Source organism: Poecilia reticulata, linkage group LG3 (assembly GCF_000633615.1).
Source record: "Poecilia reticulata strain Guanapo linkage group LG3, Guppy_female_1.0+MT, whole genome shotgun sequence".
NCBI classification, from domain to species: Eukaryota; Metazoa; Chordata; class Actinopteri; order Cyprinodontiformes; family Poeciliidae; genus Poecilia; species Poecilia reticulata.
The window spans coordinates 6,263,334-6,280,101 of record NC_024333.1 but is presented as its reverse complement, the minus strand read 5'-3'; the positions used below and the strand labels follow the sequence as shown (position 1 = coordinate 6,280,101).

Here is a 16,768-nt window from a genome sequence, read left to right as displayed (position 1 = left end):
GCCTCCATCCTCTTCCTCTCCTTTTCTCTCTCCGTTGCTAGGAGGCTGACTGCTGGGACAGTGTCCTGCAGGGACCAAAAAAAGGTGAATGTATTAACAAAATGGTGGAAAAAGCATCATCTATATTAGCAGAGCTAACGTCGCCCGTCTAGTTTTCCATTTTAATGTCTCATTAATTTGTTCAAAGGTAGTTAAAACTTATATTTTCTATCTATAGTACATCTAAAACAAACTGTCTAGATTTCAAAAACTTCTTAAAATATCTGGTTTTTTTTCTGCCAGTTTTTGTTTGTAGTTGCACAACCCGCAATAACTTCAAATGAAAGTTCACTGCTAAAACCTAAATCTCTGATTCAAATAAATTAGCGATGCACAAATTAAGATCAGATTAGTCTAATTCAATGCATTAATGCATAGAAAAACCCTCTAATTTTCAATATATAAACAGGTTCTAAATTTAATAGCTTTTCTTTATATATGGAAGAATTTACGACATAGGCTTTGCAAAAAAAACAATTGACATCTTATATTTCTATATTTTTGTAATTCTTTTATCAGCTGCTCATGTTTGTCTTTTATATTTTACTGTATTGTTTCTATAGTGTTACAGTCCTTATTTAAAAAAAACATGGCTCAGGAGTTGTGGAAAACTGGAAACTTAATACTGTAAAGAAGTAGATATATCCATTGTCTACTTCAGGGCCATATAAAACCTTATTTGCTTCCTTTGTATTTAAACTTTGATGAATTCAATGTTTTACCAAATTTTATCTCAGTTTTTTATCATCATGTTACGAAATGTAATTTCAGTCATGTCTTCAAATCCTTTGGGATTATTGTAAGTATTACACAGCACTATTAATAATAATTTTGTTTACTATTTTTATGTATTATTTGTTGACATTTTACCTGAAACAAACAGATGACAAAAAGTGTATTTGCATGTTGAATATCTTTAAATATAGAAGAGGAAAGTCATTCCTCTCGATTTTGATATGACTCATTGATAATTCAACTCGTAACAATTCAATTCCAAGAAATACTGAAAGAAGAAATACTGAAACAAGAAATACTGGAAGTGGTTTCTGTGAAATGTCTTAAACATTATTGTGTATTTTTATAGCTGCGCTCTCAAACACGTGGCTGTCGATATGAAAGAGCTCAGGCCGCTGTGAACAGGTCATATGGGCTCCCAGGCAGAGACCAACACAGCAGCTCTTTCACTGTGAACACCATGATGAAGGTTGCACAGAGAACCTGCTGGAAAAACACAGATTTGTTTGATTGCATCTACCAGACTTAAAAATATTTTATATTTAACAATGGATTACTTTGTGTTTGTACAGTTCTGTGTTTCTGTCCACATTTCTACATTGTGGAAATGATGGAGTCCTGGTGGTACCTACACTGATGCTGGCAGGGTCTCCTACTGACACTAGGAGCAGCAGATTGGTTGCTCTCATTTAAAACTAGCTCGTCATGTTGCTTGCCAGTCTTGGTCCATTTCTACTTCAGGGTGTTCGCGCATCCTTAAAAAGTTTTCAATTTATGTATCTCAAACAAGGCCTTAAAATTTCCTAAACTCATAGGAAAATGTACGTTGGCCTTAAATACGTTCAAATCACAAGTCATAAATTCTGTTATGGCAGGACTTTCAAATGTATATTTTTTATTTAATTTTTTTCCCCTCAGGCAACTTTTCTTTCAGGCAAACGTTTGAGTCGCACGCAAACATCTTCTTTGCTTTCAGTGACTTGACACGGTTGAGGCTACCAGTAACCAGCTGCTAATTTACCATTACTAGCTAGCTAACTTTTTTGCCTCTATCAGGGGTAAGTGCAGATTTATCGGCAGTTGGCTGGAAGACATTCGTTTTGGCCAATGTCCGACTTCTGCTGCCAACCCATATGAGGCTGGATGCAAAAAAACGTTTAAGCTTGGTACTACAGGGCTTAAAGTGGAGAGAGCTGCTTGTAGTCATTACAACTAGCTCGTAATGATATTCATCCCTTATATCTGCAGTTTTTTCAGTCTTAAATTTGATTCAAGGTGGCATTAAAAAGATGTTAAAGTGTTAAATTAATGTAATACCACATTCCTTTAAAAAAAAAAATTTAAACTGATGATAGTATTTGCAGTGTCCTACGATACGTCGATCAAACTTTTTCTGGCCAATACCAAGTTATGGATATTTGCTTCAGATTTGATAGAGGTAAACACAATTGTGGGGAGATTTTTCTTGTGATGGGAGATGGTTTAAAAAAAAAAAAAAAAAACATTTTCACGACACATAAAAATGGGCTGTTTTTGATTTTCTTCTGATTGGTGTCGCTTTCATCTAAAGGCAGCGGTTTCTACAGGTTGGTTGTACACATTCAAGGCTGTTCCCTTTTTCAGATTGCAAGCACACCAGTGTCATTCCTGGGCGGATAAAACTGACCTTCCTCTTCATGGATTTAAACGTATTTGACTGGCGAAGGGCACCAATTCCACCCTCTGGTTCCTGCCAGTTTTCCTGCCCGTATCAGAAGCAAGCAGCCCAGGTCGTATGACGGCAGACGGATGAGGGTTTTGTGTGACCATGAAGTCATGATTCAGATGATCGGTCGTGGAGCAGCAGACTTAATAAACCCAGTTTGCGTTCTTCTACAATGAGACCTCTTTCTTTGGCTTCTGTGAAATTGTCATCAGCAGTTTATGTAACGAGGGCAAAGGAAGCAGTGAAATCGTTATCAGACTCGCGGCAGAAATTCTCCAAGCGCTCATCATCATGTGCCTCAGCTGCCCCTTCCCTGTCCACCAAGTGTAATTTAATATTTCGATGGTGGGAACTGTTTTTATTTAGGAACATTTTGGATAAACAGCAAAGTGGAAAGAAGCATTTGAGATCAAAGCTTGTTGCAAATATTAAAGTTACTGAAATTTGACTGCCATTCATTTAAATGGAGCCGTCTTTTTTTCTCTTACCATCTATCTGCCTGTTGAAACAAATATAAAAGCATGAAATTACTGTGCAGTTATCAGACCGAGGGTTGTGTTTGTGAATTGAAAAGAGAGCAGTCTATTAACATTATATGGCAAATAAAAAGACAAAAAGAAACAGATGTGCAATACCAGTAAAAGTTTTATTTAAAATAAATAAAACTGTTCAAATACCAGCAGGGATGTAAAATCTTATTGAACAGCTGATGAGAGGAAGGATCTCTTACAACGCTCCTTTGTGCAATTAGGATGCAGCAGTCAGTCACTGAATGAGCTCTCCAGTTCAGCAACAACGTCATGCATGTTAACTATGACAGCCTTGGTCCTGATACAACTTTTTCACTTCTGATACTGATATTGCAGCTTTGAGTATTGGTCGATACTGATATTGACCCGAAATGATGTGTACATTAGTCATATACATTTTTATTACTTATTTTGTAATGTGGAAAAGGCTTCATCAAGTGGTATCACTAAAACAAAGAACAACAGTGAACAATAATAGGTATGAGAACAACCTATTACTTACTGTTGGATAGAAATGCTGGGGCGGATTGAATGCTGGAGTGAAGCGCTTATACCACATGCAAGCCAACACTATCCGATATTTTTGGCTGATACTGTGCCGATTTCCGAGATGAGTATCAGACTGGAGGCAACTTAAATCGATTTTAAATTGTTTTTTAGGGCTTTTTTGAAATTATTTTTTATTTTTGTGATTAAATCTTAGCAGTCTTTTTTGAGCAGAATTCTTCATCCGATCAGATGAAGCGAATGCTAAAGTTTTCCCACACGTCTTGGCGTGATCAGCTGCTCGCCTGTGTAAGGTCGGAACCAGTTTTATAGTAACATCCGTCTGTGTGACATTTCCACAACTGCATTCTCGGCCCGTCAGGAGCCACTCCATTGACGGTTCCCACCACTTTACGGACCGCTGTGAGCCGGATGCCCATGACTCCGGACAAACACAGAACCCTCTGTTTACTCTTAAGTCATGCTGCTGGCAGAAGAAAACTCTTCTGCCATTTTATACCCCCCAACCCCATCCCCCCCAACTTTCACTCATTTCCTGTTTGGATGAAACATCAGGAAGTCTGTATTTAACTAATGTGTTTTTGGTCATACTTAACTTTTTTTTTGCTTGTTTCTTCCAGTCTGCTCGGGTTTGGATCCCCGACGCGGAGGAGGTGTGGAAGTCTGCTGAGCTCACCAAGGACTACAAGAATGACGACGCCTCGCTTCAGCTCATGCTGGAGGATGGAACGGTGAGATCATCGAATGGAAGAGTGGTGGTCTCTCTATTTTTGTAACTCCTCCACCCCGTCTACTTCTGCCGCGTCTCATTAGTGGTTATTCTTCGAACCATTAGCACACAAATGGGACTTTCAAGCTAAGATGCCTCCAAGGACCATTTTAAATATATCAGCATATTTAATTCTTTCACATAAAATACAGACCGCTATGAACTCTTTCTATCGTTCCCTCTAGCAGTCACAAATAAGCGCTTCTTTTACTGCACACGTTAGCCACACTATTTACAATGTTGCGCTTCTTGTGATTTCAAATGTTAAATGTAACCACAAGCCCCACCTACATATGAAAGAGGTTTTGTGTTTGCCTCCGATTGCGTCACCGTCCATTTAATGTTTCCAAACTTTGCCAGCAGCTTTCTGGGAAGAAAATAATCAGCGAAACGAGGATTAGATACCTTTTACCAGATCATCTAGTTCAGATGAGGAGCCAATATGTCTCAGATCTTGCTGCTTGTACCTCTGCCTTTAATAAAATGCACCTACAAAGGTTTGCAACTCTTATTCTTGTGACTAATATGTACAATATTCTAGAGAATTATTAGCAAAATGAAGCGAATAATTTGTATCCTTTAAAGTTTTTTCACATTTTGTCACCTTGCAGCTATACCCATTAATACAATCTAGTAACTTCAACATCCAGTGCATGACGATTTTAAAAGCAAATGGACAATATGTGCAAAAATCACACTCTTGCGCTGTGAATAATCACCATAAATCGCTATGTCTAAGTTTGTAAGCTTGAAATATAAATATGCATGCAGTCATTGCTCTTTCAGGAATGGTGACATGGGAAAGATCCTCCTTCTGCTGCAATTAAAGTTCAAACAATTATTAGATTTATTTTTTAAAGTTTTAAAGTGCTCAACTGTGGTCTCCCTGCTGAACAGCTGGGAGACCACAGTTGAGCACTTTAAAACTTTTTATGTCAATAAAACCTACCTGCCTTACCTGTAAAACTTTTTATATCAACAAAAAGTTTTAGTAGAAACATATTTTGGTCTATAAAATAATGTGCAAAACTTCTGACCTGCCAGATATCCAGCAGGCCATCACTGACTGGCAGCTCAAGGATGATAATTCGTACAGTTCAGAGCTCCGTTTTCAAACATGTTGATGAAAAATTTAGTGAAAATTGTTCAAAATCAACAGAGATTAACTCAACATTGAGAGGATTCTCAAACAAAGTTTGGAGGGGGTATTTGTGTTGATGTTATGTATCCTGTGGGTATTGATCATATTGTTCATCATTTATCGCAAAAAATTTCTTATGATAAAGATTTTGGTTGTCGTGGTCACAACAAAGTTAAATTAATAATAAAAAATAAACGTACTGTGCTGTCTGAAATGTAGATTTTTCAGGAGCATTGATATATACCAGTAAATTAAAAATATATTATTAAATGCAGAAAATGCCTATTTCAAATAGGAATATTTTTCAAGAATAATATCTGTGGTGCTACCAGTGCTGTGCCATACTGTCACAACCATAAAGTTACCTATGGTTGTGACTTCTCTTCTTATTACTAAGAAAAGAAGTGATAGTTTCTTTTTAAGTCATAATTTTCATTGCTGTCACAATAGTGCTGCAAAATTTCACGATCTCCCACTGTCTACATCTAGATGCATCTGTCCTGTATGTGGTGTCGAGGCTCTGTGTGTGTTGATTTTTAAACCGTTTTGTCGTCTCTGATTCTCAGACCATCGATCACAAGCTGGACCCCAAGACGAAGAACCTGCCTTACCTGCGGAACCCGGACATCCTGGTGGGTGAGAACGACCTCACTGCCCTCAGCTACCTCCACGAGCCCGCCGTGCTCCACAACCTTAAAGTCCGCTTCATCGACTCAAAGCTCATCTACACCTACTGTGGTACGTCGTCCACTTCCTGTCGCCTAACCAATGAAAACGCTGTTGATCAAAGCAGGACCTGCTGTCGTTAACAAGCAGCTAACATTTTAAAGTGTGCGATTTCACAGTTAAAGTTAACTGGCTGAACATTCGGATCTTCCACGGCCTCTGTCTTTTGTCTATAGTCTCGATGAAACACATTTCATTCTGTACGCTGCGCTTCTAAGCTGAGGAAACCGTTTATGAACGGCTGTCGCTCATTGCTGGAACGTGTTCGCTGTGTTGCCTTGCTGGGTGTGTGTTGCTGACATAAATCCAGACGAGCATTTCTCTCTCTCCCGCAGGAATCGTTCTCGTGGCCATCAACCCGTACGAGACGTTGCCGATCTATGGAACGGACATAATCAACGCCTACAGCGGGCAGAATATGGGAGACATGGACCCACATATCTTTGCCGTGGCAGAGGAGGCTTACAAGCAGATGGCAAGGTGTGTGTGTCTGTGTGTGTGTGTGTGTGTGCGTGCGCGTGCGTGTGTGTGTGTTACCTGAGGAGCTTTGGTTGCAGTCTTCCTGTGGCTCAGCCCTCCCTGTTTCTCCAGGGTTTATAGGTCAAAGCCGGGCCCAAAATAACCACTTGGTGGTCACACTGTCTGCTGCTCACTTCTTGCTCATGTGATCTCAAAGCCCACACAAAGAGGAAGACACCAAACTCTGCTCTGCAGCCAAAACAGACGATTACTGTAGTAATTGTTTATTCTGACAATTAATTGATTAATCATATTTAAAAAAAAAAAAGAATAAGCACGTCCCACTGACTTTTCATTTAACCACTTAAGCTTTTACACAATATTAAAAATACATTAAAGATGCAAATACCATATTTTCTGCACTATAAGGTGCACCGGATTATAAGGCGCACTTTCAATGAATGGCCTATTTTAAAACTTTTTTCATATATAAGGCGCACCGCATTATAAGACGCATAGAATAGACGCTACAGTAGAGGCTGGAGTTACGTTATGCATCCACTAGATGTAGCTGCACTAAAGTGAATGTCAACAAAACAGTCCGACTCCGATCGGCGAGGACAACCTTCTGATACTGGGCCGGAGCGTGGCCGGACGATGGTCACCCTTCTCTGTTCGCGCACAGCATGTTCGTGGAGAACGTGGTGCTACATGACCTGCAGACGACCTGATTCTAGACGGTCGGTAGATAGATAGGTCAGTCAAACTTTATTAATAGATTACAAACCAGCGTTCTGACAACTATCCTAGCATGCACCGCACGCTTCTTCTTCTATGGGTGAAAACGAAGTCGGTGGCTGCTTACCGTAGTTGCTAGACCTGTTGTGGCTCAGGTCTAGCAACTGAGCCACAACAGGTCTTTATTTTTTCTACCGTTTTCACTTAATTACTGTTTTTGTTGAGATTTGTGTGATTAACTAGTAAATATTGATTATTCACATTTGACTATAAACATTCCAGCCGAGAAGATGATGGGATAAACTAAAACCTGTAATAGATACCAACAAACATGATCCACTTTCAACATGACCTCAACTTTTGACTTTGAACTTCAGTTTTCATCTTATAATGTAACTTTATTATTATTATTATTTGTCAGAGATGAGAGAAACCAGTCTATTATCGTGAGTGGGGAGTCCGGAGCAGGAAAGACCGTCTCAGCCAAATATGCCATGCGGTACTTTGCTACAGTCAGTGGCTCTGCCAGTGAGGCCAACGTAGAAGAGAAGGTTTTGGCTTCCAACCCCATCATGGAGGTAAGAAAACTAGTTTTTATCTCTAGAAAATTACTCCAGATGCACCAATCAGTCGACCAGAGACTGGAATAGACCAATTTTTCTTTGCATCAAAATATAAGGAAAAAAAGAAAGCAAGGACACAAAATAGAAGAAGAAATCAGAGAAATCCCAGGATATCAGGTTCCCTGTCGGTCTTCCTGAATGGATTAAATAGAAAGTTTGACATTTAGAGAGATTCAAGTCTTTTTGCTATAAATCAGAATCGGTCAATTTTTCCCTATTTGGCTTTAATTGGTAATTAATTACTTTAATTACTTGTCAAAAACCTAAAAATCCAAATAAATGTTTCCACTGCCCATTAAATGCATCACATTAAATAACTCCCAGTGTTTTCAGTTAATAAACACACCATTCAGCTTCATGAACTGTGATGCCCTTGTTTTGACCTTGACTGAAATCTTTGAGTCAAGTTTATTTGAATTGCACAATACAGTTCAACATGCTTTATTTGATAAAAACAAAACACAATATACAAAAAAAATACATTACAGTGGCAAATTAAAGAGAAGTAACCAAAAGTTGCAAACCAAGGAGCGGTTCAGCCAGGGGGGTTGTCAGACCGTCAGTTCCCGAAACCATACAAAAGAAAACCTTGTAAAAGCACAGACTGTGCTCAGGGTGAAAAGCTCAGGGGTTAAAACCACAGGAGGGCCAGAAAACAAACACTTTATAAAACAAACACTAAAAAATAATTGGTTAAAGTCAGAATCTGCAGAAAATCAGAAATTTGTATTGGCCAGAAAAACAACCTGATCCCTAGGATGTGCTTTGTGACTGTCATATTGAACTTCCCCACACAGTGTTTAAAAAAAAAATTTAAGTCTGAATGTCTTTGCGTTCCTGTATTCACAAACGTTCTTTATTTCTGACTAGCTTCTGCCAAACAATAAGGGATCCCGTCCTCTCTCCTTCATTTACATCCACTGACTCCTCCCTTCTTCCTCTCCACCTCTCTCTATGATCTCCTCACTTCTGGCTGCTTTCAGCTGTGCTAGCAGAAGTCCCTCCAGTATTTCTGTTTTTCTTTAGCGTTTTTCTCTTCTCTTAGTCTCGCCATCTCTCTGCCCCGTTGGTCCCTTTTCAGCCACTGTGCTCAAATCAGTCTTTAGCCACTCGAGGATGGGCTCACAGAATGAATAAACGTCTTTCTCCTCGTGTCGCAATGATGATGTCACCTCCGCCTGTAGACCTGGATTTAGAGCAGATGGTTGCATCAGCCTTGTTTTCACAGAACCTGCCTGTGTGAATGCCCACTTGACGGGGGGAGCGGGAGTCGCTGTTTGCTCATGCTTGGCTGATGCTGACAGAGATTGGAATACCTGCTCTGCTGAATGCTTCCTTGTCTGCAGTGAAAGACTGTGTGTTTGGCCATAACTCAGCAAGAACCCGCTGTGCTCGTGCTTAATCTAATTCTGTCCAAGCTAGCTCTTATTCAGCTTTGATGTGTGTGTGCGTGCGTGCGTGTTTATGCGGCTCCACCCGTCTGCCGACGATTCCTCCAGGGCTCATTGATCAATGATCCTCAAAGGATGGGGTCTGGCTGCTGTTGAGTCATTTGAATTCATCCATAAGGCAGTGTTACCCTTAAAAAAGCCCGGTGTGTAGAAGAACTGATTCTTTAAAGGAAAATATGTCTATGTTCTCATCTGTTAAACACGCATGTGCTACAATTTAAACTTCTAAAATGACTGAAATCTTACCTCAAATAAATTCCACGTTATCAATATTTCTACAGAAATTTGAAGGTGCACGAGCAGGCATCATAATTTTAAATATAATATTTCAAAAAAAAAAAACAGCTACATCTCAGACGCTACAATCCTTAGTTATCATGTTACATGTTAGAGTTCATGACTGGAAAGTTATAAAAAGATCAAATGAAGGTCATTTGTTAATTCTCCCATTTTGCAAATGGGAGAATAAGAAGGGAAATTAAAACGTTTTAGACTTGATCTGATGCACACTTACACTATAACCTGCAAGGGCAGTGCAGAATCCCCTTTAATCCGATTTCCAAACCCCAGAGTGCCGAGGAGGTGGAGTGTGCCATCAGCCTCCTAAGAGTGGCAGTGCGTAACTTTTATTTGTTTCACCACAACTATGTCTGCCAAAAATAAAACCTGTTCAACTTTCACATTGATTTCTGCCTCATGAAATTGTGCTTCTTTGCTCTTTTTTCATGGTTGCCGTTGGTGACCATGAATGAAGTGACGTTGATTAGCTGGCTCATTTAAATACACCTCACCAATCACGAGGTGCTTTACATTGACCATTTATGATCAATACTTAAAATAGGCTTCAAATGTGCTGATTTCATTCTATTTATTTAGGTACCTTTTTGAGCAGTTTTGCTGACAAATATGCAAACTTAAATTATCATAGAATATTTGTTAGCATAATGCGACTCTCTTTTTGTGTCATTCAGGCCATCGGAAATGCAAAGACCACCCGGAATGACAACAGCAGCCGCTTTGGCAAATACATCGAGATCGGCTTTGACAATCGATATCGCATCATCGGGGCCAACATGAGAACATATCTGCTGGAGAAATCCAGAGTGGTGTTCCAGGTGAGGGCACAAATGCACACGTGTGTGAAGCTGCACATGTGATTTATGACGCAACATCATCACTTTCTCTGTCTCTTTAAAAACTGCTGCTCTTTCTGAAACTGCACCTTCAGGAAGTCATAACAACATGACTCCTCTCTTCACCCTTTAACAACAGTTTTACCAGTGATGCACTGGGAAGTAGCTCGCATAATGAGCTCAGCAGATTCACTGTTCTGCTGTGTTTGCTAATTGCTGCTGGCTAGTCTGAAGGAGCTGCCAAACCTCTCTAATTTTTATTTGTAAAAAAAATAAGGTAAACCCATGTGTCATCTACATTTTATTTCACAGTAATGCACAACTTTGTCAGTCTAACATTAAGGTCTGTTTTCTGAAATTAGATGTTATGTGAAAATGTTGGAGTGAGAGATTTCTGCAAGCCACTGTGGGAATCTGCTGCCTCATTATGTCACCGAACAAACCAGGCCTACCTGACGGAGCCGTTTCCTTCGCTATGATCACATTAGAGATATTCCAAGATAGCAATCCTTGGCTTTATCCAGATCAGATGTTTAAAAGAAGAGATTGCTTTTGCTCCTTTGATAAATGTCCAGAATTAAATATGATGTTACATTGTGAGAGTTTATCAGTGTCAGTGATGCCCTGGCAAATGTGAGTAGTAATCTGACTTTTTTATTTATTTGCCCAGGCAGTAGCTCTGGTGTGTTTTGTGCAGACCAGGTATTCAGGAGTTACTTCCTGATTTATAAAGTCTACTTTCCTTTTCCTTTTCTTTCTGAGTGTCTGGTTTGTTCAGTGCTGTTGTCCAACTACCATTTAAAAACTCACTTCCTTTTGCTTTTATGTCACTTGGTTTTTATTGCATATATGTGCGTGCTCACCAGGTTTTACTGACTTACTCATAGATCCAGGAAGGCAGCTTCTAAATTAAGAACAGATGTTTGTTTTGGTGTCATAGACGGCGCTGTTGAGGAATGAGGATGTTGCAGAGGAAGGCCTTTCCTTTTTCTTCTCACATGTCTTCATGCCTAGCACCAGAAACTCATATCTAGGTGTGTGTTTACATTCTATGCTTGGGCGTTTCCCGTTCCGATGAGGGTCGCAGGTGCCAAACTGCATATTTTGAGGTTTTGATTTTAATACGCAGCACTGATTTTCAGTTAATACTGATGTCTCTGAGTTTAATACAGGGAGGCCATGTTTCCGGTAAGTATGTTTGTGTGCCCTGGAGCAAAGTGATAATTCCAGATCTTCCGGTTTTAAAAGTGTCAAGTCATGACACTTGTACTCCTATGAAATATTTTAAAAAATATGGATATGCATGATGTCAATTGTTCTGTTTTAGGTCCATCTGGTTGTAGTTCTTGTAACTTGTGTGTTGTCAGGTTCATGTTGTTTGTTCTTCCTGCTCTTCAGGCGGACGAGGAGAGGAATTACCATATCTTCTATCAACTCTGTGCATCAGCTAATCAGCCTGAGTTCAAGAATCTGAGGCTAAGTAAGTTGCATGAACCTCTTCACTTACCGTTCAACTACAGCAGGATAAAAAAACATAAAATACGAGTTGGACAACTCTGGTTAAAATATCCTTGTTCATTGACATCTTTAGTTAAAAATCTTGTTTTTTTCTTTTAGATTAGTTACCAAGAAGTAAATAATTTACCAAAATTTAGAAATTGTTTTCAAAGAAATGTTTTTGTTTTTTGATCACCGATTGCACTTTTCTTTAAAAATCCTGATGCCATTTTTCTTTTATTTATTAGTGCACTCCTAAATACTAGAACTTTTTTACCATTTTGCTCTTAATAGAGTAACGGCACAAGTATAACAATCTGATATTAGCTTATTAATAAGTGGAGGTGTCTTACCAACTTTAGTTTTAAAATTTACCTCAACTAGAGTGTCTGTAAGATTTCAGGGGGTTTTTTGTGCCACTAAATATTTCTGAATATTTGTTGCTGCCTTTTGGCCTGGACTCCCTTGAAGAAGAGGTTTTTAATCTCAATGGGTTTTTACTGTCTGTCTGTCCATGTGTTTCACTGGTAAAAAAGATTAAATAAAAAATAAATCAATGAAAAAATCTAAATTTGTCCTTTTTGTAAGCAGGAGTTCAGTTGTTTTATCGGTGCTAACAACATGTGGGGAACAGGGAGTGATTAAAATCTTTTGAGAAATGTATTTTGGCCTTAATTCTCTCAAATATATCTCTAAGAGCTTTTACTTTCAGAGAAATATTTAGAATATGTAGACCATGGTGATTGTATAGTTTTAAACAAAAGTTTTAGTATTTTCCCTCCGCTCCATGTTTAAATTGAACACTTCCTGTCTTAAAACATCACTACAGTGAATCATGTTTCATGTCAACTCAGATAGATCCAGTCATGTTGGACCAACTTACTCACTGAGTCAGTAGTTGAACAGGCTCCCACAGCGGACCTGCACCTGCTCATCCTGATTTTAGATGCACACACACACGCAGACACACACACACACTCACACTCTTCTGGCACCATTACTTACTGCCACTCAGTTTGCATTAGCTCTCTCTCTCACACACACATGCACACACAGAGTCACAGCTGCTGTCTTTTCCTCTCCTGCTGACTTCCTGGATCTGTTAATGGAGTGGTTGTCACAGTCATGTTACTGCCTCTTGTTGCCAGGCAACAGGCCATACCCTAATTAAGTGTTAAATGTGTATAAAGAACGTGATTGTGTGAAAGTTTGGGTTTCATCACTCTCACACAGAAGTGCTTTTGATTTAATTTGTCTTGCAGAAACTCAGCCAATCACATGGTGGCTGATCGGAGGGGGAATGTTCTCAGGACAACATTTTGAATAAATGTTGTCTGATTCCTAATTTCTAGATTTGCGTGTCATCTTCTTTCTGAGAAAGAAATGGTCAGTGTTGACAATTAATAGCAAAGCAGCGTGTCCATTGTTCTTTTAGATGTGACGCGTGCAGTTAAAATTTAGTGTGTTGACAACATGACAGCTAAAACCAATGCTAGTCATCATCAGGGAGCAGCAGGGAACTTGTACATGTCTGTAGTTAGGAGAATCATTAAAGTTTGCATTTAACACATTTACCCATGTTGCACAATCTAAAACCAAAAACCTAGAAATAATCCACCTTTCTCCTCTCAGGCACCGCAAACGACTTCCTCTACACCAGGCAGGGCCGCAGTCCCGTCATCGAAGGTGTAGACGACGCCAAAGAGCTTCGCACCACTCGCCACGCCTTCACACTTCTGGGTAAAGTTTCTGCACGTTCTCTATTAACACCTCCGACTGCTGAATTTATGCTGCTCCTAAAATGCAGCAGACACTAAGCGTTCAATTAATCTGTTTGACTGTCTTCGTGTTTTGCAGGTATAAACGAGTCGTATCAGATCGGCCTGTTCCAGGTCTTGGCTGCTATTCTTCACCTTGGAAATGTGGAGATAAAAGACAGAGACTCAGACAGCAGCCTTATTGCTGTGAGGAAGCTGTTTTTTTTATCTGCATTAGAAATGTGGTTCCTAGAACTTGTTCTGAAGATATATTTATATAGATAAGTAAGCCTGTTGTAATAAGCAATTAATCAGTTACATTTCATGATAAATTATAATGGGCTTGATGATTTCCATTATGATGATTAATATTTTTTGAAGGGCAGAGACGTACAGAGACTTCATATTCCATTTTATGTATGTGAATGTTTTTCATTTCCTTTCTTTTTATCGTTTTTGGTTGTCATGTTTTAGTTTTGACATTTAAAATGTCTTCCAGTTCCAGTATTAAGATTCCTTTACAAATGAAAGTTTATGGGTCTTTGACAGGACAAACTTGCTTTTTTATTGTTCTGGGACAAATTATCATCCAGCAAAATCTGTTTGTTGTGACAATGTTCTAGATAAACACAAAGTAATAGTTTTATGATGATTTAAAAAAATAAATAAATAAAAAATTCCCGGATGTATTTAGAAGATGAACATTTTTGGCTTTCTGCTTTTTAGCCCAAAAATCGTCACCTGACGGCGTTCTGTGAGCTGGTGGGCGTGACCTATCAGGACATGTCCCAGTGGCTGTGCCACAGGAAGCTGAAGACGGCCACAGAGACCTACATCAAGCCCCTGCCCCGCCTTCAGGCCACCAACGCTCGCGACGCTCTGTCCAAACATATCTATGCCAAGCTGTTCAACTGGATCGTAGAGCATGTGAACAAGGCTCTGGTCACCAACGTCAAGCAGCACTCCTTCATTGGAGTCCTGGACATCTATGGGTACATATGAGCAGCAGCTGAGCTGTGGTTGGTGGATCGGGAGGCTGAGAGCCAACGAAGAGACAGGAAGATGTAAATAACAGAAATGAGATGCAGTCAGTGTAGCTTCCCTTTGATTTATCCTGGATTAGTTCACCCACATAAGGTGTCCGCACAGCCTTATAAAGTCTTAAATTCATAAATCTCAAATTAAGAACTTAAAATGTTATTAATGTTTGAAAAAGTAAATTGGCCTAAAAAAAGGTCTTAAATTTTGGTGTGGCAGAACGATTTAATCGTATATGATTTTTTTTCTTGCGGGGCTTTTCTGTCCGGCAGAAGTTTGTCACTTGAGGCTAATGGTAGCTAGCATATCCTAGCCAAATAGGCAGTTTTGCTTCTGTCACTGGTGAGTTCAAATTTATTGCCAGTTTGAATTGGCTAGGCTACATTTCTGGGATTCAGGTCTGACATTTTATTCATAATGGTCTTAAAAAGTTCAATTTCCTTTGGTGAAACCTGCAGAAAAAGTACATAAGTGTAATTTACTTTTTTATATATATATCAGTATGTAGATGTTGTAGGTTTATAGTGCAAATCCAGTGATTTATCTGTTATCTTTTGGCTGTTTAGGTTTGAAACGTTTGAAATCAACAGCTTTGAGCAGTTCTGCATCAACTACGCAAATGAAAAACTGCAGCAACAGTTCAACATGGTGAGCAGCGTCGATTTACACACTAAACTTCCCGTTATCCATACCGTCAAACATTTCCTTGACTTTTAAAATGTCTTTTTATTGCTGTTTGTTTGCATATTTTGTGTGAAAACAGCACGTGTTCAAGCTAGAGCAGGAGGAGTACATGAAGGAGCAGATCCCCTGGACTTTGATCGACTTCTATGACAATCAGCCCTGCATCAACCTCATAGAAGCTAAAATGGGCATCCTGGACCTGCTGGACGAGGAGTGCAAGGTACAGAGTCAGAACAGCAAACATGGAGCATCTTCTCATATGAAGTCAGGAAAATGTTTTCAAGGATTTATTAGGGGTGCACAAGCAAATTTATTGGTACTAATTTGCTTAATTTTGGGAGATTGGTGATTGGCCAATTTTTACATGTGAAACCGATCTTATCGACCGATGCTGTCAACCTCGGCAAAGGTCTGAAAATCAACCACTGTGCTTTTCTTTTCTCCTGTGAGAGAGGTTTTACTGACAGACCAGCCCACCAGGTCATGTCTGCACATTTGCAGTTAACAATAGTCACCACATTGTTGCCAATTCAGCAACTTTCCTGATGTATTGAGCAATGGTTCAGACAAAAATTGGTATTGGCCAAAATTGAAATCGGTAAGTTAGGCTTTTTAAAAGATCAGTAATCGGCGATCAGCCAGAAAACTGCAATCGATGCACCACTAGACTACATGTCATGTTTTGTTTTTTTATCTTAAATTTCTACGAAACTCTACATTGTTGCACCTTCTGAAATATGGAAAACATTTTTATGTTACAGGTGGAATGAAAAGTTAATGATTAATGTAAAGAAGCAGCAAAAGTAAAGTTTGCTTTTCAGTAGCTTTTGGACTTCAGATTTATATTTGTCTTTACCCCTCAATCAGTTTTTTCAAATGTTCAACTCTCACACGTGAGAAACTAAGATTTGTCACTGTGCTGCTCAGTTTTACACCATTACCTTAAATATTTCATCTTATGAGACTCTCAATCTTTCCAAGGCCATTTTCTGTTGAATTTTGAAGTTGGTCGCATTGCTTTGTGATCCAAGCAGAAACATTTTTCTGAATCATCTGTATGCTGTTTTGCTGCTTTATCAATCGTTTTCTTGCTGTTCTCTTCAGATGCCGAAAGGTTCTGATGACTCCTGGGCTCAGAAGCTGTACAACACCCACCTGAAGACTTGTTCCCTGTTCGAGAAGCCGCGCATGTCCAACCGCGCCTTCATCATCCAACATTTTGCTGATAAGGTGAAT

General features: G+C 39.2%; 1 protein-coding gene across 6 annotated transcripts in view; it reads left to right on the top strand.

Annotated features, from left to right (window-relative positions):
• Positions 1-16,768, top strand: part of myo5aa (myosin VAa) — a 56,471-nt gene that overhangs the window by 10,009 nt on the left and 29,694 nt on the right. For all 6 annotated transcript variants that reach the window (XM_017304008.1, XM_008404775.2, XM_008404776.2 and 3 more), the window contains exons 2-13: positions 4,137-4,247; positions 5,993-6,164; positions 6,488-6,632; positions 7,771-7,927; positions 10,395-10,538; positions 11,955-12,036; positions 13,686-13,793; positions 13,911-14,017; positions 14,537-14,802; positions 15,415-15,496; positions 15,612-15,752; positions 16,637-16,762. In XM_017304008.1, the coding sequence (XP_017159497.1) occupies positions 4,137-4,247; positions 5,993-6,164; positions 6,488-6,632; positions 7,771-7,927; positions 10,395-10,538; positions 11,955-12,036; positions 13,686-13,793; positions 13,911-14,017; positions 14,537-14,802; positions 15,415-15,496; positions 15,612-15,752; positions 16,637-16,762 (1,641 nt within the window). The remainder of the gene's footprint in view (positions 1-4,136; positions 4,248-5,992; positions 6,165-6,487; positions 6,633-7,770; positions 7,928-10,394; positions 10,539-11,954; positions 12,037-13,685; positions 13,794-13,910; positions 14,018-14,536; positions 14,803-15,414; positions 15,497-15,611; positions 15,753-16,636; positions 16,763-16,768) is intronic.